We start from the raw sequence: 24,789 nt of genomic DNA on the forward strand, positions 1-24,789 counted from the left end.
ATTCATTTTATTTATTTTTCAATTAATTAAAACTGATTCAACAGAAAAAAAATTCTAAACTAGAATAAAACCAAAATACAAATCAGAACTGAGATAGTAAAAGGTCTAAAAGAGCAGGAGCAGCTCTGATTGTGCATCTGACAAAAGCCAGAAGGGTGTTCACAGTTCCAGAGGAAAGAAGCATTCCCAAACGGAATCCTGAGGCAGGGAGTTCCAGAGGATTCAGGCTATCACCAAGAAGGCCTTGTGGTATCTGAATGACAAACATCCACAAGTGACAGCATTTACGGGCCCAATCCTATCCAATTTTCCAGTGCCAGTGCAGCCGTGCCAATGGAGCATGCACTGCATCCTGTGGTGGAGCGGCACTCACAGAGATCTCCTCAAGGTAAGGGAACATTTGTTCCCTTACCTTGGGGTCGCAAGATGGCAGCACTGGTGCAGAAAAGCTGGCTAGGATTGGGCCCTAAGTCAGCACAGATAGGTGCCAGATTTTCTACTGTCTCTTACAACCCAGGGCTTTTTGGTTTCCACAGTTGACAGTTTTTCTTTTGCACCCGTTTTAGGAGTATACAATGTATATTTGCTGATGTAAATGAATTAATTGAAACACTTTTTAATTGCCTGACAGGTACAACCCTATGCATGTCTTACTTCTGAGTAGACATGCATAGGGTTGTAGTTGTTAGGTAATTAACAGCCCAATCCTATCCACACTTTCCTGGGAGTAAACCCCATTGACACTAATGGGACTTACTTCTGAGTAGACATGCATAGGATTGGGCTGTACAACTGTTCCAATTTATTGTGTACCGTTGGATTCAATGGGGCTTACTCCCAGGAAAGTGTGCATAGGGCTGCAGCCTAAGAAGGGCTGCTGCAATCCTATCCCCAAGTTTACTTGGGAAGGCACCAGGGGCATTTGCACCTGAGGAAGCATGGAAAGGCTCCAGCTGCACAATTAGGAGAGCTGGGGAGAAATAAACCAGACCCCCCTTTGCAGCTTTCCTGCACATCCCCCTCCCTGCCAGCCACAAAGCAGAGTGCAGAAGTACCCAGTGCGCATGCGTGTGATCTGGGCTGCTTTGTTGAGGGAACTGCGTCTGGCTCCGTCAGACGGAGCGACGATCTGCATTGGGGATGCTGATTGGTCCATGCGGGACGCCAGCGGCGGAGTTTCTGTTCGGTGGCTTGTGGCTGGAAGTTCGCGGGTTCGAATCCTGTGCGGGGCCAAAGGAGGCGCGTGCTGGTAAGTGGGGCGAGGGGTGGAGGAGAAGAGAACCCGGGAGTGGATCCATTCTTGCCTTATCCCGTCGTCTGGCTTGATAAGAGGAACGCGGCTGATTTCTCCATTGGCTTATTGGTGGGTTTGATCTCATGGGGCTGTGCAATAGTCTCTGAGCATGTGCAGAGTGCATTTTCTTTCCTTCAATCCACTCCTGTAGCTGTTCAAAGTCTGGAATGGTTGGCTTATGGATGGGTTTGCTTATTGGTGGGTTGATGGCATGCTCAATAGCCTCTGAGCATGTGCAGAGTGCATTTCCCTATCTTCTCTCCGCTTGTGTGACTGACTGCAGCTGTGCAAAGCCTGAAATGGTTGGCTTATTGATGGGGTTGGCTTATGGATGGGTTGATAGCATGTGGCTGCTCAATAGCCTCTGAGCATGTGTGGAGTGCATTTTCCTCCCTTCCCTCCAGTCCTGTGGCTGACTGCAGCTGTGCAAAGTCTGGAATGGTTGGCTTATTGATCGGTTGATAGCATGTGGCTACTCAATAGTCTCTGAACATGTGCAGAGTGCATTTCCCTTTCTTCTCTCCACTCCTGTGGCTGTTCAAAAATCTGGAATGGGAGGGTAGGGGAAGGTTAAGAATCTGATGCTAGAAAACTTGCCTGCTTGGAGGGTGGATCTGCTCAAAGTGGGCTCAGCTGATTAACAAGGTACTTTTGGATAACAGATGATGCTGGGAGCCTTGCCTAAGCTTAGATGGTTAGCCCTTTGGGGACAGGGAGCCATTTATTTATATATTTAGCCATTTAAATTGCTTTGTGATCTACTTTTTGTTGAAAAGCAGTATATCAGTGCTTCTGACAACCAGTGGTCCTCGTAACATTGGTAGTACATAAGGTGGGGTCCAGTGGTACTCACTGATCGTGAGTGGAAGTGGAGGACAAACACTGAGAAACTCTGTGTTCTATAAATAATAATAATAATTAATGTGATAAAAGGATATTGCACACGACATCCAGAATGTCAAGTTATAATGGTCAAGGTGGGTTACCCAAAGTATTGTAACACAACAAGGCTAGCTGTTTGAGTTTATCCAAATGTCCAGCACTAAAAGCAAAATTACCCATATACGGGTGTGAAGTTACCAGTGTATAACAGAGAAGCAATGCCAAAAGGACTATAGAGGGAAGAGACAGGTGCCATCTTGACAAAGATCAACTAAAATGGTACGTGGATGGTAGCCTGCCTACTGCTTGCACTCTGGCTTCTCAAAAACCAGTTACAAATTTGGACTGGCCATCTAATTGAATATGTATGTGTGAATATGAATAAGGACATATGATTAACGTGTAATAAAGCTTAGCTATCATGATACTTGAAAAATAAGATGCTTTTACCTAGAAGCTTGTTGTGGTCCCTACTTCAGAACAGTGGCCTGATCTCCTCCTGCACTAAGCGGTTGAATTTATAGCACTGACTTGAGCTGAATGAATGAATGAATGGACTCTGCCTTGCCAAACATTCACGTCTATTTTTCTCTTCTCTTCCTTGCTGCTTGATAGGAGAAATGGAGGATCTGACCCAAGCCCTCGCCGGCAGCTTTGCTGTGTCTCAGGATCTCAACAGCACAGCCGCTCCCCACCCCCGCCTTGCGCAATACAAGTCAAAATACAGCTCCTTGGAGCAGACTGAGAGAAGACGCCAGCTTCTTGAGCTTCAAAAAACGTAAGGGGTGTCTCTGAAGAGTTTGGTTTTCTATCGGAATAGGAGGGTGGGGAATAAATCTCCCCGATGTTTTTAAATAAGTTAAAAAAAAAATTAACACTCCAGAGTTGCTTTAACAACTTTTCAAATTATAAAGTACTTAACAGTCTTAAAATTGTAACGCTTTTGCACAGTAGAGATGTTAAGTCTATAGAAGGCGTGGCCAAACTTGTTTAACAGCTACATACAATAAACTATAGATCAGGGGTCTCCAAACCCCGGCCTGGGGGCCAGGTGCGGCCTGTGGCTAGCCTCTATCTGGCGCTCGGCCAACCTCTTGTCCCCTGAAAGCCTCTGGCCCACTCAGCTGAACATAACCAGAACTCTGCTCTGATTGTGTCTGGAGAATGTTCTGAGGGCCAGAGGTTGAATGAATGAGCCCATTCATTCATTTATTCACTCATCTAAGTTCCATCTCAAACTTATTTATTTAGATTCTATATTTAAATCATTTTTCTGGCCCTCAACACCACATCAGATATTTGATGCGGCCCTCTGGTCATAAAGTTTGGAGACCACTGCTATAGATGTTTGAGAGCCACAATATTGAAGAAGCATTTAAAGTCTTATATATGTTTACCCACCATGAGCATTAAACTTTTGGTTTAGTCCCGTAGACTCTCAGTTTATATCCAAGTCCAGTGGACTCTCATCACAATTAATATAAAAGGTAAATAAATTTTCAAGCTTTTATAATTAAAAAATTATAAACTGAGGATCCACTGACTTGGCTATAGTCAGTGGACTCTCAGTTTATAACTATTTAATTATAAAATTTGAAAATGTATTTACCTATTAATAGTAATTGTGACGCAAAAAGGAGATCAGCCAACATATTTCTGTGAGCCACACAGATGTCACAGAGCTTCATGTGGCTCACGAGCCATGGTTTGGCTACCCCAGTCTATAGCATTGTTTATGTTAAACTGTAACATATTAATTAGTTTACTTCCATAGGATTCCTGAAGTAGACTTTTCTTGAATGATGAGGTTCTACCACTTTGTTGTATTAATTTTCTGTATATTGTCTATACCAGTGGTCTCCAAAGTGGAGGCAACTTTGTGCCAGGTCATCCTTCCCCAGCATGAATGGAGCTAACCATTTTGCCAAGGAGCCTCTTCTCTGTGCCTCCGATCTCCCCCAAGCTTTGTGCTGGCCAACCACGTCTGCTCAGAAATCCAGGTGCAAAACTTGCTGGGGCGATGGAACCTGGAAGTGACTGGCTGGCTCAAAGTTCAGGGACAATTAGAGGCGCGGATAAGAGGTTCTCCGGCAGAACAGTAAGCTCTGTTCATGTTGGGGAAGGATCACAGTAGGCGCTGGATATGGCCCGCAGGCCTGGGTTTGGCACCCACTGTCCTACACACTTTCAGGACCATTTCTTCGTGTTACTTATGTTCCTTTATTCTTGTCTTGTCAGCATATTGCTGCCTGCAGGAATTACCTCTATCAGTGTTCTTCCTTTCTTCAGTGACTTCACTCTAATGCTTCCCCAGAGCAGTTAGGCATAGTATTTTTACTTCCGAGTAGAAGCACTAAAACAAACGGATCTTAGGCTAACATTTCCCGTTTCTTGGCTCTGAAAAAGAAATTAGACTTAGCTCTGTACATTTGCAGAAAATGAAATTCTAGCGCAATCCTAGTCATGTTTACTCTGAAATAAGTCCCACTATGAAGCTTATGCTCAAGTGAGTGTGTATAGGATTGCAGCCTTAATCACAGTTTTCATTTTGTTTTCATGAGACTAGCAGTCTGAGATGAAATAAGAATTTTAGTGGTGGTTTTTTATTTGACCTGCACAGTCAATCAAGTGAATTCATAACTTGATTTTTGATTTGGATTACAGTGTCTGTGGTTTTGGTTTTGCTTTAACACACATGCATGTGTTTATGTTTATAGGTCAATCAGGCATATAGTATATGTACTCACTCTCATGCTTCCTGGGGATAATTACCTGAAGAATATTAGTTACAATTGTGAACTGCCGAGCTTGCCAGTTATTGTATTGACAAGATAAGCATTCATTGTTGATTATGAGTTTGATAAGACAATGAATCTTTAAACCTGGAAGACTTTCCACACCACATCTGTGTGCAAATATCATCACTAGATGATAAACGTGTGTATGTGTGAGGGATAGATTTAATTAATCTGGCATTTTTTCCATGGATATTCACTATTTTGTATAGGGGGGGAAAAAACTTGTTTGTTCTTCTTATTTCAAGTAAGCGATTGGATTATGTAAACCACGCCAGGAGGTTAGCAGAAAATGACTGGGATGGCATTGACACCAAGGAGGAGGGAAAAGAAGAAGATCATGCTGATGGAGACATGGAAGACATGGAGGTGGAGTTGAAGAAGAAGTTACCAAAGTATTATGCCAACCAGGTGCGTGCTATTGGGTAGCAGAGGCAGCTGCAAGCCTGGTTCAAGGGTATGCCTGGTCTCAGGAAGAGTCCAGGCTTTGGAATGTGAAGCTTGGAACGAAGACAGAAAGCTGGTGTAACATCATGGCTAAGAGGCTGAGCTCCTAGGACTACCTGGTTTGAGTCTTGCCTCTGTCAGGATCTTACTAGTTGGCCTTATGCATAATTAATCTATGGAACTCCTTGCTGCAGGACCTTGTGATGACATCGGGTCTAGATGTCTTTAAAAGGGAATTGAGCAGATTTATGGAGGAAATGTCCATCGCAAGCCACAATTATTATATGCAACTTCTGGGTTTTAGCGGTAGTCTGAATGCGATATGCAAGGGAGTGGCAACAGGATACAAATAATCTTGTTGACTGTGTGCTCCTAGAGATTTCTGTTGGGCACTGTGACATACAGGTAGTTGGGCCTTTGGCCTGATCCAGCAGGGCTCTTATGTTCATAAGTTACTTCTTGGCTTCCCAGCTGCTATATGCAGATAATTATACTTGCATACAAGTCTGTTGTAAATATTGTATCGAGATAAAGCATGTGAAGTGCTTTGCACAGTGGAAGTGTACTGTACGAATGCTGAGTATTATGCCTAAAGCTGCTATTTATTTGGGGGGGGAGGGACTTATAGGTACTGATACATTATGTACATTTTGCCCAGCAGGGTTGATAGAACCCCTTCAGCCTGCTATCATTAAAAGGTACGTGGCAGGGGGAAGGAAAGGATCACTCACTCACTACTTGCCTATCTGCCATGGTCCTGATCTGTATTGGCCGCCTTCATCTGCATTTTTTTTTACTTTGGAAAAAACCTTGAAAACACAGTCTTTTGATTTATTATGAGCAATATCTTTGTAATGAAACACACAGACTTGCATATGTGTATATACATATAAAATAAATATTGCCTTTATGTGATCATCTCACTTTAACAATACCCTCAAAATCACAATTGGGTACTTTCAGATTTAAGAATTAGCTCTTTGGAGAAATCAGTTCAGAAAGACTTTTGATATCATGAGAGATGAGAAATATAATATAATAGACAATGAGGATGGTTGTGGTGTGTTTTTTGTTTTTCCCCTTTGCTTTGTTTCTTTCTGATCCTTGAGCATTTTTTTGGAGTATTTTCCTGTTTCTCTTTGTTTGTTCATGAGGTCTAGAAACTTTAAATGAAAAAATACTAGAACTCCATGGGGTAATTGATAAGAGATAGTTGATAGACTGTTGTACTGCTTACTCGTCCCAACTGAGAGACATTCAGACTGATTACTCAACAATTGTTGAACAGATTGTTCAGGTGGTGCTAGCTTCAGTTTAGACATGTGCTATGAATTTGACATCTATCAGGCCTGCTTTATGAATTCCATCAGTTTTTCAAAATTCTAAGCTTTGTTGTGCCACAAGTAACACTGTGTTCTTCTTCCCCTATCCCTGCAGCTGATGCTGTCTGAATGGCTGATTGATGTCCCTCCAGATCTGGTGCAAGAGTGGCTCTTGGTGGTGTGCCCCATAGGGAAGAGGACACTTATAGTGGCATCTAGGGTAAGAGATCAGAGCCTCCACCACCTCTTGTTACGCAGTGTGATGTCATCTTGCCACATTCAGTTGGCAAGTCAAGGACTAAAATGTCACTTCTGCAGAAATGGGCAATGATTTTGCCTTTGGCATCCGTGGTAATGTGCCCGAATGCTTCTGTGTTGAACGATCTGGTTGCAGCATAGGAAACCTCTAAGCACTGTTAAATGCAACTTGTTTTCATGTGGTCAATGGAGTAGAACAATTTTATAGTATTAAAGAAGCAACACATGAATGTCTGTCTTGAGAGGTAGTGGAGAATTCTTTGCTGGACACAGGTCCACCAGTAGCACAGTATTCTGTCTCCAGTAGAGGCCGGCAGATGCGTCTGAGATGCTCTCAAGGAGAGAGTGATGGAAAGCAAGAATTCGCTTCATTCATCTCCATGTTGTGTTCAAGAAGTATGGTTGAGAACCTCTGGACATAGACCTGGCTAATAGCCATTGTAAACTTGTCCTCCCTGAATTCCATAGTGATGCCCTACTTATGGAACATCCTGCTTAAGGATGCTCACCTGGCCAGTTCTCTCACACCTTTCAGAAGTTAGATCAAAACTATTTAATGAGGGGTTTTGCTCAATTAAAGACATTTTAGTCCACTTAAAGGGGGTTTGCCTCCTATTAAGATGGAGCCCTCTTCAGCTTTTATAAGAATTTATATATATTTTTTTAAATGGATTGCTTTTTTTTTTTTAATCTGACCAATGAATTGGGGAAATTTTTGTAGCTGGTTCAAAGTGTCTTTAAGCAACTAACCTTATTCTGATTAAATACTACAGTCCTATTTTGTAATTCAGAAAAGAGTCTGGGACAACCAAAAAGTAACAGAGGGTTGCTTTATGTACCAGGGCTGTTCTGTTTGAATTTGGAGATTGACACTTTTATACAGCTTTTGTAGCATTTATTGTTTCCTTAAGTATTGTTACACCCACCCCCCACATAAACCTATTGGATTCAACCCACTGGTGAGGCTGGGTAGAATCAGTAGAGACAGGTGTTACGGCAACCTACCCACCACCTCTCCAATGTTTGGCCACCTACCGCCTCTCCTCCTCTAGTCAATCCTCAATGGCATCCTCAATGGCAGTGTCTGGGGAGCAGAAGAGGAAGTGAGGAGAGTCAAGTGGCAGTAGCTGAGAGCCTCTTTCCCTCTTCTTTTCATCAGGCTCTGCCGTGCACTAATTCTATGGGAGGTGGTGGTTTTGGCAGCAGCACAAGTTGCCAGTTAAATAAAAAGGGGGGAGGTTTCACCCAAGGGGCAACAACCCCGCCTCAGGAGGCCAGCACTGATGTGAATCTTTATCTAATCTTCTAAAAAGGCCAAGTACTGTAAAGTACAACATACACCCCCATATCCTCAGGGGATAGGCTCCTGCTGCTACTGTGAATATCAGAAACCGTGGACAGTAGTGAACCTTACAAGCAGCAGTTCACAAATTCCCCCCCATTGGACAAATGGCTTACCTTTGTCTGATTTCAGCCCTCCTGATGCTCGAGTGTTCTCTCTCTCTCTCTGTGCTGCCTGAAAACACTAAACAGGAAGCAGGTTAGAGGGCTGAGAACAACATAACACTCGCATTGTTTTCAGCCCTTCAACCTGCTTTGTGTTAGCTCTTCCTGCTTCCTTTTCAGGCAGGGCAGAGGCAGAGAAGATGAGACAGGACGGCTGCAATCAGGCAAAGATAGGTCATTTGCACAATAATGGAATTTGTGAGCTGTGGATAAGTGAAACCATGGATGTGGGACCTGCGAATACAGGGGGAGGGGAGACATTTCTAATGAGTTCTATACATTAATGTTTCAGTAATGGAAATATTTTCTTTCCTGAAATTTAAGTCACGCTATATACAATCCAGGCTGCGTTTCTGCAGTGCAAAAATTGCTCTCCTTTGGTCTCTTCTCCACCGTTGCAGGGCTCCACTGCTGCATACACCAAAAGTGGTTTCTGTATGAGAAGGTTCCCTTCTCTCTTACCAGGGGGCTGTCACCACAATTCAACAACCTCAAAAAGTAAGTTGTTTTTTTTTTTCTCTCTCTCTCTCCTCAATGCTTCAAGGGGAAAAGAGTGATTGGGCACTGGTTTGTTCATCTGCCTGAGCTTTGAGTTAATCTGCAGGCATCCTACATTGGTTACATATGCAGTTGCCCTTATATAGAGTCATATCATTGGCTCATCTAGCTCAGTATTATCTCTACATTGATTGGCAGTAGCTCTCCAGTTTTTAGACAGCGATCATGCCCTGGCTTACCTGGAGATGCTGGTGATTGAACTTGGGACCTTCTGCATGCAAAGCAGGTGCTTTCAAAAAAGAGCTACGGCCCCGTTTTCTGGTCCACCATTAAGCAGTTCATCCGGTGGGCACCAGAATCGGAGTCTTCTTGGTGACGGCACCATTCATGGAATTCTTTCCCTAAAGAGATTAGACAGGCTTCCTCTCTACCTTTATACAGATGGTGAAGACCTTCCTACTCTCAAAGGCTTTTAACTCCACCATGTAAAATGGTCCTTATCCTTGGCTATCTTTCCTGGGCAGCCACTATCTTCTTTCAATTTGTGTTTTTTTAATTATCCCTTTTATCCTAACAACACAATCCTATATGTATCAACTCAGAAGAAAGTGGCATTATGTTCAGTGGGGTTTACTCCCAGGAAAGGGTGCCTAAGAGTGAATCCCATTGAATTTAGTGGCACTTTTAACTAGACATGCCTAAAATTGGGCTGTTAGCGCATTGTCAGCCACAGTAATATGTTTAATTTGAAATTAAAAGGAAAAATATTAACAAAGGCTTCCCACTGTACCCCTTTGGGATTGGTTTATTTACTCACATCCTGTTTTGTTTGTTTTTTACTACATCCTACATTCTAAGAAGCTCAAATGTTAGTGGAAAGTTTGCTTTTCTTATGGCTCTCGAATTGTTCTTATAACTAAGTGCATGAATTAATCTACTGTGTATTGGTGCATACAGATTATACGATTCTGGATTGTATCTACAGTGAAGCTCAACAGACCTACTACATCCTTGACGTGATGTGTTGGCGTGGGCACCCTGTGTACGACTGTCAGGTATTGCACCTCTGAAACCCTGGACCCATGCGTTTCGTTCCCCTATTTTGGGACTGATGTTCATGTACATTATTTATGGTTTTATTTGATTTCTTTTTTGCTAGTGCACTGAAGGGATTCACAGTTACATACAGTGACTTGCAATTGAATAGAGACGCTACAAGGTCAGGGAGGGAGGGAGGCAAAGGGATAGGGTGGAAAAATAAGCAAACTCTGATCTCTTGGTCACTGCATAAGAGGGGAGGAACCAAATGGCATTCGGTTCCAACCAGGAGAATGGAAAAGTCTCTCCCACATCTTCCTCTGAAGAGGCTAATTCTTGCATATCTGTAGGCTGCTGGTACAGTTCTGGTCCAAAGCTCTAGTGTTGGCTGTAAACCCTAAACAGTCAGGGACCCTTTACCTGCATATGACCCTGCCTGCTTTTTAAAATCATTAGATGCCCACCATTAATTAAAATCTGATTGATCTCAGTTGTAGATGGAACTTTCTCAATTTCGGTGCCTCATCTGTGGTGTCCCCTCCTAAGGCAAATCTGCCTGGCTCACTCCCTGCCAGTCCTTTTTGTCTGTTTTTTTTGTAGGTGTAAATGAAAGGCATTTTTATTTGCAGTAGCTTATAATTCATTTCTACCCTGATTGTATTCTGTTTGCTGCCTATCCGTTTACCATGTCGTTGCTTTTTTATTGTACTTTTACGGATTTTGATTTTGAAAAGCAGGCTAGAAATAGGGCCAATGAAATCAATATTGCTATGGTATGGGACTGCACTGCATGGAAGTGGCTTTGCACTGCTCAAGGGAAGTGGGAATAGTGCCATGCTGTTGGAAACGCATGCATGCATTCACAGAGAGGTCATGGCAGATTTCCCTCTTGTGATTACTGCAACACCATGCCACTATTGTATGCTGTCTTGTCGCATGTGAGCCATCAAGGATGGCGTCGAGATGGATGCTGTAACTCAGCGTTTCCCAGACTGTGGGCCGTGACCCAACACCATTGGGTCATGAGCCGATTTATGGTGGGTCATGGAAAATTTTTGAAATGTGATTTTTGTGTGCATAACATGCAAGAAGAAAAGAAAATGGGAAGACAAACCAAATTAAAAAAAAACTAGATAAAAACAAAACAGGTGTGTTTCATCATAGTAAAGTTCAGATAGTGCCAACCCTTGGGCGCCTGTGATCACATGCCTTGCACCCACTCTTTATTCCGCCCATTCAGACAATGTCTGCTTTTGGCTGCTTTGCAGCATTTCCAAGTGGAACCACATGGAGGTAGCATTCACATTGCTATTTACTTATTAATTATATATATTGAATAATAAATAAGAACCTGGTTTAGGTTTCTGTTTTTCCCATCCATTTTGTGGGGGGAGGGATCTAGTAAAGCTATGTGGATCACAATAGATTGTTAAAACGACAATTAGGTTGCAGTGCTAACATGTTTGGGTTGCGTTGCTCTAACTCAGCGATTTTCAACAAGTCGGCCTCCTTACATTGGTGTGCTGCGAATGTCTACAGGTGTGCTGCAGGAGTTTGGGGGAGGGTCATTTATTAATAGGGCTGTTGGGTGATGTGAGCCCCCCAGTAGCAGTGCAGTGTGCCCTGTCAATTGTAAAAAAAACTGATGGTGTGCCTTGATCATTTTAGCTCCTTGTCAGTGTGCCATGAGATGAAAAAGATTGAAAATGAGTGCTTTATGACTTCTGTTCAAATTGTCGTTGTTGGTTCCAAAACACAGAACAGCACTAGTTCTGTACTGAGTGCCCCACAACACAAAATGATCTGCGTTGCCCTTTTTAGGGAACATGTGGGAACAGCATCCATGTGGGATGCATGGACCTATTGTTGGATCATCCACAAGTAGCAAGTTTGGACATACAGTAGACCTGTAGGCTGTTAGTTATAAATAGTAACGGTATTGTCTCTTTCCTTCTCCAGACAGATTTCAGATTCTTCTGGCTTCACTCAAAAATCCAGGAGGAGGATGGTTTGGGAGAGAAAAGTCGAATTAATCCGGTAAGTCCCTTTTTTAACCAGAATGCACAGACAGTGTAGATTAATTTGTAAAAAGATGAGCTTATCCTCTATTTGTCATTCTCAGCTGTGGAAATGTTCTCCTGGAGTGAAATATCACCTCCTGAATGTAAGCCAAGCTGCCTGGAATATTAAATAGGTACTGCTCCTTCCTTGATAGCAGGATGTGTGTGATTACCCGAATGTATTGTCGCTTTAAAGCTTCCTGTTACAAATACCTATGTAAAGGGAAATAAGCTACCCCTTTCCCTAGAGACAGGGTTCCTCCATACTAAAGCAGAAGAGGCCAGCCATTGTAAAAACTGCCCACATTCTGTAATGACAGAGGAGTTTTCGCAAGTGACGTATCTCAGTTTCTGTAATGCTTTAACAGAAGAAGAGCTCTATTGGATCGGGTCAAAGGTGCGTCTAGACTAGCATCCAGTTTCTGGCAGTGGCTAACCAGATGCCCATGGGAAGTAGGACAAAAAGATAATGGTCCTCTCCCATTGTTGCCCTCCAGCAGCTGCTATTTTAGAGGCATGCTTACTCTGAACCTGGAGGTAGTAGGTAGCCACTGATAGGCTTGACCTCCTTGAATTAGTCTACTCCCGTTTCAGAATCATCCCTAAACTAGTGGCCATCCCTGCACCATAGACCAGTGGTTCCCAAATTTTTTCAACTGGCGGCTCCCTTGGTCTACTGGTCCATTGGCCGTGGCTCTCCATTAGGGCTACGATCCTATACATTTTATGTGGCAGTGAGCTTTTGCAAGGATTCCACAGCTCCCCTGGCAGGTTTCCCAACTCCCCGGGGAGCCACAGCTCACAGTTTAGGAACCACTGCCATAGGCTAATTATGTGCTGTGCGGAGAAGCATATCATTACAAAGATTCTGATGTAGAGAGGAAAAAGTGTCCCTATCCCTTTTTCCACACCATGCATAATTTGATAATCATACTCTTCTTTCTTGGCCTTTTTTTCTGTACCTAAAAGTCCCTAAATGTTGCAGACTCTCCGAATAAGGAAGATGCTCCAGTCCCTGATCCATTTGGTTGCTTCCTTGTACACCTTCTCTAGGTAGTGAGATAACTAAACCACCCAACCTACACGTACTTTCTGTTGGAGGAAATTAAAATAGTTTCCTCTTTGGTGATGGGGGGGAAGCAGAGTAGCTTAAGCAGCGAACCCCCCCCCCCTTTGGGTATCATCCCAGGGTACCTCCCTCACCTGACTGTCTGCTAATCAATAAAAAGACAAAGAGGCAATGGCAAAAAAGTTGCAAAAAAGTTATTTGCTTACAGTTCCATTGAATGTATATTTACAGGAACTGATTAGGATCAGAGGTTCAGCTAATACTTAGAGATAGCAAGGCTCTGGAGCTGCCTCGCCCTGCATGCCTTGTGCTCAAGATGGCATGGGCATCAGAGCCCTGGTGTGCGCATCTTAACAGGTTGGTGGTCAGAGGACGAGAGGAAGTGCTCAGAGGAGAAGGGAAGGATAAAGGATCCACACCCCACAAGGATCACAGAAAGAACAATTAGAAAGGTCAGGGTCACTGGGCCATAGCTTGACCCCTTCTGGACAGCATCCTGCCCTCTCTGGACAGCAGACGGAGTTGCACAAACTCCAACACTTTCCATAGCTTAACCCCCTTTAGATTCTCTCTTTCTTCTTCCTTCTCACTATTTTCTTCTCTCCCACAGTGTCTTCCCTACTACTGTCACCATCTGTTCAGAGATGCAAACCCTCTCTTCTCATAATAACTGTTGTTTTAAAAGTCACAAAAATGTACAGGTTAAAAGTGCTTATCCAAAGTGCTTGGGGCCAGAAAAGTTTTGGATTTTTAAAAAATCCATTATCCGTAGGGGTACCAGAACAGAACCCCCCCCCCCATGGATAGCTGAAACCATGGATACAGGTGAACACCCCTCTGCAGACTAGGGGAGCTGTGCTCTCCTTGCCTCCGGAGGGGCTTCTGAGCTCAGCAGAGGCCAACTGCTGAGCTCAGACTGAAGTCTGAAGGTGAAAAAACGCAACTTCCAGTTTCATTGAGAAATCGGAAATGACCTTAATGCCTTACAAGGAGAGCTAGAGTCACCTGGGGAAGCCCTCCATGGCTTTTTTTAATGTCTTTAACTTATTAGAAACCAGATGTCATGTTTTATTACCTTCAGAGCTCAGTCTGAGCTTGGCAGAGGCCAGGGATGGATGTCCTTGGCCTCTGCTGAGCTCAGAAGCCCCTCAGGAGGTGAAGTGCAGGGGAGCGAGCGCTGGGGGGGGGGGGTTTGGATGCAATTGGTGGATTAGTGAATCTGCAGATACAGAATCTGCAGATATGGGGGCCCCCTGTATTTGCATAAACGTAATGAGATATCTTGGGGCTGGGATCCAAGTCTAAACACAAAATTCATTTGTTTCATATTCACTTTATACACTTGGCATGAAGATAATTTTGTACATTATTTTTAATAAGTTTGTGCATGAGACAAAGTTTGTGTACATCAAATCATCAGAAAGCAAAGGAGTCGCTCTCTCGGCCACCCATATGGACAATACGTGGTGGTTTGGCATCACCATCATTCCTGACTTTGAAATTATATGCTACTGATAAGCAATCATTTTCTTACACTTGTTCAAACATAACTATAAGAAATATGACATACCATTAATATAGTGGGGGAAAAACTAGCAGCATAAATAACATTTTGGAGAATTAATGTTGCTCAACCTGTACTGGAAGCCAATTATAATTTTTAAAAAATGAATCTGCATAAAGCGGGTTGGTGTATGGTTACTGGACAGATGCAAAAGATAACGGCAGCTGATGGAAATGGTTCACATGACAACACTGCAATGTTTTTCTTTAGGAGTTTGTATGGGTGGCTGTCAAGGGAAATGTGAACTTCCTCCCAGCATCCCTATGCCATGGGATGCTTCATAGGTTATGCTGCACACGAAGGATGTCCTACCAGTTTTTGTTGTGCTGTTCTCTGTACAAAGCTCCTAGAGACGGATTTTTGACTAGTCCCTTTGCTCATCCTGGGATATTGGATTTGAAAAGAAACAAAAAATACTCCTGTCTCACTGAGATAAACATCACTTATCAAATGTCATTATTTGCAATGGTAGCATTTAAAATCGGACAAGAACATGTACAATCTAATGTACTCTATGATACTGGAGATCCTTTGAGCTAAGCACTGTTGTAATTGTAGTTTGATGGGAGAATGAAGGGTTTCTTAGACTTTAGCCTATTTTATTGGACATGAGGACGGTGGTAGTGTCAGTGAGTATTTGAATCCGTGATGCTTTGGTTTAAGAAAATAATTGTGAATTTAACTTTGCATACCTCGGTATCACCTGGCAGGACAAAGTTCCAAACAACACAGTCCTGGAACGAGCTGGAATCCCCAGCGTGTATACACTGCTGAAACAGAGACGCCTGCGTTGGCTTGGTCATGTCATGAGAATGGGCGATGGTCAGATCCCAAAGGATCTCCTCTATGGAGAACTTGTGCAGAACTTGAGAAAGCGCCCTACGGGTAGACCACAGCTGCACTACAAGGATCTGCAAGAGGGATCTGAAAGCCTTAGGAATGAACCTCAGCAGATGGGGAAACCTTGGCCTCTGAGCGTTCTGCTTGGAGGCAGGCTGTGCAGCGTGGCCTTTCCCAGTTTGAAGAGACACTTGGCCAACAGACTGAGGCAAAGAAGGAAGGCCCATAGCCAGGGAGACAGACCAGGGACACACTACACTTGCTCCTAGTGTGGAAGGGATTGTCACTCCGGAATCGGCCTTTTCAGCCACACTAGACGCTGTGCCAGAACCACCATTCAGAGCGCGATACCGTAGTCTTTCAAGACTGAAGGTTGCCAACAATTTTGGGGGGGCACACCAAAAGCATAGCAGTTACAGTGCCGAGGTTCCCAAACTAGGGTGTCGCAACACACCAGTCAGGGGAAACCAGTCCTTACCCCCTTAACGGGCATGGCAACCTCACGACAGTGCTCTCGCGATTGCGCTGCTGCAAAAACAGGGCCATTCTGTGACTCACTGGGCGTGGTGCCAGCCCTCTGGAGGGTGTGGAGAGCCATGGACCCCTCTGAAGGCCTCCTTGCACCTCAGAAATGCTCCATGATATGAACATGACCCACTTCCAGTTTTCACCTCCCCACGAGAACTTACAAGTTTGGGAACCCCCGAAGAGTTTGGGAACCTCTGGTTGTAGTGTGTTGACACAGGGTTTTCTACAATGGCGTGGTGTGGAGGGTTCTGAGACACTCAGAATCTTTTCTGCAGTCTGTTACCCATAAGAGGAAATGCATGCCTGCCCTTTGAAGTGCATAAAGCAGTATCTTTCTTAATGTCAGGTCGCAAAACAGTTTTATTATTTTAATAATAATGTAGAGCGCCATGCACAAACATGGGACTTTACATAGAGTTAAAAGGACAGGTCCTTGCTCCAATGGGCTTACAATCAGGATACTGACATAGGAAGAACAACTGAGAGGGGGACTGGGCTGGAGGCATAAGCAAAGGGGGAGAATATGTACTTAGTATACTGCATGTACTTAGTATAATGACAGGAAATACTTTAAAAAAAAATACATTTTAGACCTCTCAAGAGCAGCTGTTGGGATCTTCCTCTCCATTACTCGCTGATACTGTACTGCCCTAGGGAGTTTTAGAGCAGGGATGTTAGACATAAGGTTTATGCCTAATATAGTGTTGTTGTTGTTGTTAGACATAAGGCCCATGGGCCAGATATGTCCCTCAGAAGCTCTTTATCTGACCCCCATGATAATTGGGCTCTCCCAGGACCACCATCAGCTGGTCTCAGCTGCTGAGCTGTGAAGTGATGCTTCTGCAGAAGCCACGCTACTGAAAGGGTGGCCCACATGATAATTGGATGCTCCCATATCTTGGAAATAAGATCAAGATTTGCATATTATTTCTTCTGTCATTTGAGGGTAATGAGTTCCTAAGAAAGAAAAAAGAGCTTATTTCTGGTCATCACCTGCTTAATGATGTCAGTTCCTACTTGATGATGTCACTTCCATCTCTCGGCAGGAACCATAAATGCTATTTGGCCCACTGTATGAAATGAATTTGACACCTCTGTTTTAGAGAGCTGATAATTCTCTTAAAGACTTGTTAGCCCCGAAGTGCCTATTACACCAGACAATGTGGATGCCCGACTTTGTGTTTAAGTGTTATGTTTCTTCCAAGGACAAGCTAGATCTTTCTGGAAAACTCACAAGCTTAAATGCAACAGCATACCCTGTTGTTCTTTTCTTCCCAGCACCCCCTATTCAAAGGTACACTGCCTCTGGCTATGGAAGTTTTGTTTAGCTGCTGCTCAATAAGTTGAGTATAGAGAAGTGAGAGTGGATGTTATCAGTCTAACCTGTCCTTCCTAATTCAGTTTAGGTTTGTGGGCCTGCAGAATTATTCCTGCACATCAGACAGCCTGTGTGAGGTTTTGACCACAGACTTCCCCTTTGAGGTAAGTGATGCTCTCCCAACAGCAAAGCTCAGTCTCCTTGCACTTTGTGATTTCGAAGGACCCACAGTAGTAGAAATGATCCCAGGAGACTCCCCCATGCTTGAAGAGGAGAGGGGAAGGACCTTGGGAACCGGTTCTGCCATAAAGGTGACTGGGTGCCCAATCCTGTCCAAATTTCAGTACTGATGCAGCCTTGCCAATGGGGCATACACTGTATCGTGCAGTGGGGTGGTGATCACAGCTGCCTCCACAAGTTAAGGGAACTTTTGTTCCCTTATCTCTGGGCTGCATTGTGGCTGCATCAGGGTTGGAAAGTTGAATAGAATTGGGTCCTGGGTGATCTTGAATCACAGGCTCACAGCCTTTCTCCCTCACAGGATTGTTGTAGGATGAAAGCAGGGGGAAGAGCCATATATGTTGCCCTGAACAACTTGGAGGAAGGCCAATATATATAATAAATGGAGAAGCCTGCATTCAAGACTCATTGGGGAGACAGAAGCTGCTTCTATGTGCCTAACTTTGCAGGTAGATGACTGCTTATATCTGCACAGTGGTAACTGTTGCAAGGCCAGGGTTGCACATCCCGGAACGCTGCCTGATGCTGTTTTGGGTCTGCAACTTCTGTACCACAAAAACAAAACTCTGACTGTGCCCCCTGCATGCTACCATGAAACCCAGAAGTCTCACATTTCCAGGTTTCATGGTAGTGCAGCTTGCATTGATAGCAGGTTGGATGGTGGCAGTGGCAGACTCAAGGTGAAAGGCACCCCGAATCCACCGATCCCTTGCAATCTGCTGCCAGTGCAGTCCACATTGGGATGCTGCATGGATGAGCCAGTAGCGGGCTAGGTCTCCTGAGCAGGGGCAGTCAGCACTTGGCAGGTTGCGGTTTCCCATGTGGTCTTGGGGACAAGGGAAGTTCTGAGGCTGCTGGCTGTCATATGAGAAAGCATTTGAGAAAGCAGTAGCAGATTCTAGAAAGGACCCTCTTGTAAGTTTTAACTGAATTAAAGCTGTTCTCAGCAGAACCTGTCAGTAAAATTCTGTCTTGGCCAAGTTTGTGTTTTAAGTGTGCTGTTGTCATCATTTAACGTTAGTCAAGCTGAACTTAGCCCAGGAGCAAAGTTGCTTTTAATAATGACTTGCTTCAGTAACAGGGAGGCTTCAACAAAGATTTATGCTCGGCCATTTAAGTAACTTACTGGAGGTTGTCCAGTTGTGACATTGCTTTGCCCAGTCCCCAAGCATATGAAGCTGCTTTATTCCAAGTCCGATCCATGGTCTGTCTAGGTCTGTATTGTCTACACTGACTGGCAGATGCTCTCCAGGGTTTCAGATGGGCATCTTTCCCAATCCTACTGGAGATGCCCAAAATGGCACCTGAGCTCTGCACAGTTCCAAAACCTGATGCAAATTACTTGGCCCTACTTGGCCCTGCCTTAAAAGGGTTGTGTGAATGCTTGCTGTCTCTTTTTCTATTGTATGAATGGATATGTGGCGGTTTCAATTAGATGGAGTCCTTCGATTCCCAACAAAACCACATTGCTGGCCTGTCATAGAAATGTCATAATGCATCAGGGGTAGTGTTGGGGATGGGCTTGAGCTGAGCTGGCAGTGGTAGTGCCCAACATGCCACCAGGGGGAGGCCATGGGGAACCCAGAACAGACTTGGCCCCAAGGCCGCATGCACATGGGGCCCTGGGAAATAGGATGCTGGCCTACAGCAAGTTTCAACTTGATCCATTGGGGCTTTTACATTCTACCACCCCCGGTCACCTGTTCTTTAAAATAGTACTGCTTTGAACAAATGGAGGTGCCTTATACTGTGTCAGATTATTGGTCTGTCTGGATTTGTACCACTGACTGGCAGCAGCTCTCCAGGGTTTCAGGCAAGGGGTCTTTTTCAGGGATTGAACCTGTGGCCTTCTGCATGCAAAATACATGCTCTGCCATTGAGCTACAGCCCATTCCTAGCCACCGTGAGGTCAAGTTCCAAAAGCAATGTGTGGAAAGGGAGGAGGGGCCTTAACCTGCGGGTGGGAGGAGCTTCAGGGTTTCATCTGCCTTGGTGGAACTGGGTTGGGCCTTGATGGAGCACAGGCAGCTGGTGGTATTACAGACTAGGTGGTGCTGCTGATCTACAGCAAGGTCTATAAAACTTGTGGTAGAAAGTTTCCATGCTCGGAACCAGTATTACTGGGAGGCAGCAGTGGGAGAGGACTGTTGCCTTCTGTGCCCTGACCACTGACTTCTTGCTGGCATGTGGTTGGCCACTGCATGAAGAAAGATGCTGAAGCGGGTGGGCCTTCTCCCTCATTCCCCATGGCTGTTCTTATGTCAACACAGCAGTAATGGCACAGGAGGGGAAGAACCAGAGGCTGGCTGTTGGACATTGTAGGAAGAGAGACATGCCTGCATCTTGCCTTGAAGTGGCTGTGGCTGGCTTGAGACCCCTAGTGAGTCGGTAGCCAAGGCGAGACTTGAATTATGGCTCATGCTCTTAGCGGTTCCGCTACTCTGGCTCCTTCTGTCTTATGGCCCCAGCTGCAGGCCTGGAGTGGTTGAACCGCTGTCTGCCTAGAGAGGAAAATGCTGATGCCACTACTATCCGGTCAGATCTCAGCTTATATGAAGCTTTAGGCAGTAACTTCAGCCTTCTTTCCTGATTAGGTTGGCGTCAGTGCAATGAGTCAGTGCAAGGAGGCAGACGGTGCATTAAAAATCATACACACACAGCTAGAGAAGGTGGAATGATTTAGAGTAGGCTGTTATTGAATGCAGAATCCTCCAGTCTGCTCTCCCTCCCCTCCCTTCGCTATCTTGGGGCTTTCCCTGTCCAGTGGTATCTTTCCAGTGTGAATCAGAATGCCTTGCTCAACTGGACTCCCTTCCCCGCAGGGTACTGGGAGCGGGGGGCAGTGCTCCAGCCTTTTACGAAACTCATTTTTATTGACTTGATTGAGGTGAGGCTCCGATTTAGGAGGATTTTCTTAATTTTCTTTTCAAATCTTGTATTTATACAGACCACAGTTGTGCATTTAATTGGCCGGAAAGCCTTCATCAATTCAATTCATAATAGGGTTGCCATGTTTAGTTGAACTGGGACCCAATCCTACTGGTCATTGGCGCTGACGCTGAGCTTCAGCGCTGGTCCTAGGTGTCGTAAACGTGCCAGCAGGGTTTTTATAGGGCCTGCTGGACCGGGGTTGGCCTTGGACAGTCAGCTGACTGAGTACTCGGGAAGGCTGGTACTATAGCCTAGATGGTGCCCTCAAAAATTGCGATTCACTTTGCTGGACTTGCAGAGGGAACCAAGTCCTGGCAGTATGGGAGGTGAGGCACTGAGACGGACTTCTGGGAGCCCGGTTTGAGAGGTGTGAGCACGCTTGACTGTGCATACCAGGTCTTTGTGGTGGTGCAGCAAAGCGCACGTTCCATCCTTTATTCCCCATTTAAGGGATCTCAGAAAGCAGGGCTAGGAAAACCTTTCAACTTAGCACTGCAGAGGCCAAACTTATCAAGGTTAACGGAGCTGGACTTAGTAGTATCGATCGAGGGTTTTGATTGAAAAGCCCTATATCCGTCTACCCAGAGCTTTTAAAAGAAAGAAGATGCTGTCTCTGGGTCAGCAGTGAGTGGCATCTTTACCTGTGAGAGATCCTGGCAGAGCTGCAGAGTAACTGATATCAGGCAGAGCCCCTTAATGCCTTTGTCCTCATTCTTCCCGCCACCCTCCCCGCCAGCTTCCGCTCTTTTCTGCCATAGTCATCGCTTCCTTGCAGACAAAATTGCCTCTTAAAAGCTGATGTCAATTTAGCTGAAAGCAGTGCAGGCTCAAATCCTTGGAACTCCCATGGCGTGGTCTCTGTTAGCTCTGCCCCTCCTGGGAGTCCACAAGGAAACAGTGATAGAAAATCCTTTTAGTGTGGAATGGGAAGCCACTGACTGGGGAGAAACAACCAGCAGCTGCAGGATTGCAGCAAGAGGAAATGACGGCTGGAGAGTTACTGCTCTGTGGCCTTAAGTCCCATTGATTGTGCAGAGAGAGGAGGGCCCTGGGATTCATTAAGGATTTCTTCAGCCTGGGCAAGCAGGAAGATCTTAAGTAATACACACAGCAGGGCTGCCCTCCCACCTCCATGAAGCTGTTTGCAGGCACCATCTGCTGTGGGTCACTTCTTTTGCACACATGCTGGCTTTGTTTCTTTTTAATATTGATCGAGGGACTTCCATGTCCATTACTCTTTACAAAGTACAGAAGAGCAGGTCCTTGCCCCAAAGGGCTTGCAGTCTAGAAATTGTCACAAGGGAAATGCAGGAGAGGGTGATGGATTGCAAGTGCCTCTTAACTGCATGGTAAACTCCTCAGGGCAAGGACTCTTTCATTCTGTATGAAGCGCATTGATGGCAGTCAGTCGGATTAATATGGCACGTGATGGAGGACTGAGATGCTCAGCGCTCGAAGTTTTGAAGGCTGAAACTGGCCTCTGACTTCTCTCCAGGGCTGAAATCCCAAGGTGCAAGCATATGTGTCAGGGTGAAGGTACTAAAAGCAGAATGATTGAGAATGATACTAGGTGTGCTTCTGCTATCCTTTAAGATCAGAAGTGGGAACTTTCTAAGTGGAACTGAGAGCTCAGTTAGATTCCATCCTTCCTCGAAAGGGCTCAGGTCAGCATATGCACACCCCTGCTATTCTCAACAGCCCTGCGAGGCTGATTTAGGTGTCATTTCCAAAGCTGGAGATAGGAATAGAAGTGTAAGAGTGGGGGGTGGCTGATAGAACCACAAGAGACTGGTGGGTTTCTCTAGCCAGAGTCTGTATACCCGAGCAATCTGATGGTGCAATACTAATGTCTTTGTGCACTGGTTCGGTGACCACCATGCCTGTGTGCATTCTCACAAACATGCTGTAAAGCATTTTGCAACAGCACAGAAGATAGAGATGCCGGTGGAAAGGCCTGCACTGTCCTGCCGGCACCAGTGCAAGAAGGAATGTGCATTGGAGCAGGCTATCGCTGTTCTGAGCAGGGGAGGGGGCAGGGGATGAGAGGATCTGGTCCCGGGAGGGGGGTAGGATTGGTAGCAGCTGCGCACGCTGTATCCTATCCCCCTTCCCGGGCTTGGAATCTGAACACAGTTCCACTCGGACTTGGGCCAGCAAACTAGCAGGCTCAGGTCCAAGCAGACCTGTTGCTGCAGCTGGCATTTTCCCAGGTGCAGGGGACAAATGTCCCCTTTCCTTGAGGAGACTTCCAGCCTGCTAAGTTCCAGCATAGGATGCAGGGGGGCTGTGCTGCCCCTGCTGCATCAGTGCCGATTAGGATTGGGCTGTAAGATGGCTAGAACTCAACCTGCTGCCTTCCTGTTCTTTCTCTGTTACCTTTACAGGTCGACGGGCTCCTGTTCTATCACAAGCAAGCTCACTATAGTCCTGGCAGCACCCCACTTGTGGGTTGGCTTCGCCCCTACATGGTGCCAGACATTCTGGGGATATCTGTGCCACCTGGTCCGTTAACAGCCAAGCCAGGCTACGCTGGGCACCAGCTGCAGCAAATCATTGAGCATAAAAGGAACAAGAAACAAGCCTCTGAAGAGGAGTCCTCCAACATTAAAGACGGGTGCTATGAGTTGGAGCACTTATCCACGCCGAAACCAGAAGGACCTTGCTCAGTTTTGGGACATCTGGCAAGCCAGATGGAGAACTGATAAGCATCATGACATGATGGTTAGAGACCCTCTGCAGGCCTGGATGGAACCTCAGTGTTTGCATATGGAGACCGGGAAGAAGGCAAAAATTTAACAAGGAGCATGGCAGCTCTGCTCCAAGTGCTTTTAAATGGAAAGATGCCAACTTTTACTACTGCTTCTTTTAAATAGGTGTGGCACATTATTCAGTTAAGGCCTGAGATTAGGATTCTTAAAAACCAATGGTTGAGTTTGTTCTGTCCAAGGCCCTCTTACGCTGGTTCCTGTTTTGTTAATTACACCGTTTTAATCATTAGCTGCTCTTGAGGCGGATATTTTAGATAACTTGAAGTCTTTGCGTTTCTTGGGAAATGTGATTCCGGTTTCTGGAAGTTTAAAAAGAGATGCCTGTTGTTGTTGTTTTTTTTTTTTTAAAAAAAAAAAGTCCAACATTGGAGCTGGACACGCAAGTTTTACCTCCCTCATGTTAAAATTATTCCAGCAAATATAACCAAAACAAATATGCAACTTAACCCTTCAACTTTTATGCCTTGAGGAAAGTTGGAGTGACTTCCCACCTGTTCCTCCCATACTTCCATCTTCTGGATGCGAAATAAGGGATTTTTTCTTAAATAGAAATGTTGGTTTCACTGAATAAAGAGCTTCGTCAAGATCTTAAAAAAACAAAACAAAAAACCCTCTGATGTCTTATTATCAAGACCATTACCTTGGTCATCAAGGTTACTTTTCCCTCTCTCTCTTTCAGTGTCTCTTCTCATCTCGTTTACTCCTCTGGTGCTTTGTATGTGTGCCCAGAGCTGTGACTAGGGTGGAACCTGAGGGGCACCTCAGCACTGGGCACTTCATCAAGCAGGGGCACATGATTGCCCCAGGCTCCATCCTGGTTATGAAGGAGAAGGGTGGAGTACTCATTGCGGCTTCATCACATGCCCTGTTCCTTCTCCTCTGGAGGCTCCCAGGCACCAGAGGAGAAGGAACTGGGTTCCTGAAGCGGACACAGTAAGCGCCCCTCCCCTGGGGAGAGCCTGGAGAGTGGGGCACTTGTTGTGGCCACATCACACTGTGCCCTCAGGGAGCCTGGAATCATGCTATGGTGTGATTTCACTGCACTGGGTGCTGAGGCACTGCATTACAGCTCGGTGTGTGCCATAAGCCCAAAATACATCCAAGGTTGGTCTGGCCATGATGGACCAATTCTGCCTGCCAGCCATAGTTGTCTTGATGAATTTGGAAAGATCAGTTGCAGCATCTTACAGTGGGGTTGAGCAATGGCTGGGACCTGAGTCATGAAGGAGTCCACCAGCCGAACCCAGTGCCTCCATCTTGGATCATACGAACATACACTATTTCTTGTAGCAGTGAAGTTCTGCAGGGCTTTCCTAAAAGGAGAGGTGGAACAAACATCCACACCTCCCTACCTACGTGCTGGGGAGTTTTATGAACTCATTCTGGACTTTTGGGTAGGGTTGCCAGACTAAAACATAATGTGAAGCAAGT

At 45.2% G+C, this 24,789-nt stretch overlaps 1 protein-coding gene across 1 annotated transcript; it reads left to right on the forward strand.

The window, feature by feature from the left end:
• Window positions 1–1,174: 1,174 nt before the first annotated feature.
• On the forward strand, window positions 1,175–23,950 carry SNUPN (snurportin 1). Its single transcript, XM_066636063.1, has 9 exons — window positions 1,175–1,249; window positions 2,792–2,954; window positions 5,220–5,382; window positions 6,856–6,960; window positions 8,906–9,002; window positions 9,960–10,057; window positions 12,000–12,077; window positions 17,503–17,583; window positions 22,975–23,950. Exons 2-9 carry the CDS (start codon window positions 2,797–2,799, stop codon window positions 23,290–23,292), a joined length of 1,098 nt encoding a protein of 365 aa, XP_066492160.1. The 5' UTR covers window positions 1,175–1,249; window positions 2,792–2,796; the 3' UTR covers window positions 23,293–23,950.
• The last annotated feature ends 839 nt before the right edge of the window (window positions 23,951–24,789 follow it).

Source organism: Tiliqua scincoides, chromosome 8 (genome assembly GCF_035046505.1).
Source record: "Tiliqua scincoides isolate rTilSci1 chromosome 8, rTilSci1.hap2, whole genome shotgun sequence".
Lineage (NCBI taxonomy): Eukaryota > Metazoa > Chordata > Lepidosauria > Squamata > Scincidae > Tiliqua > Tiliqua scincoides.

Excerpts from the sequence above, each read along its gene's own strand:
- SNUPN (XM_066636063.1), top strand. The coding sequence starts at position 2,797 with ATGGAGGATCTGACCCAAGCCCTCGCCGGCAGCTTTGCTGTGTCTCAG. Across the intron at positions 9,003-9,959 it reads CAATTCAACAACCTCAAAAA|ATTATACGATTCTGGATTGT; the intron begins GTAAGTTGTTTT and ends TGGTGCATACAG. Across the intron at positions 17,584-22,974 it reads CCACAGACTTCCCCTTTGAG|GTCGACGGGCTCCTGTTCTA; the intron begins GTAAGTGATGCT and ends TTACCTTTACAG.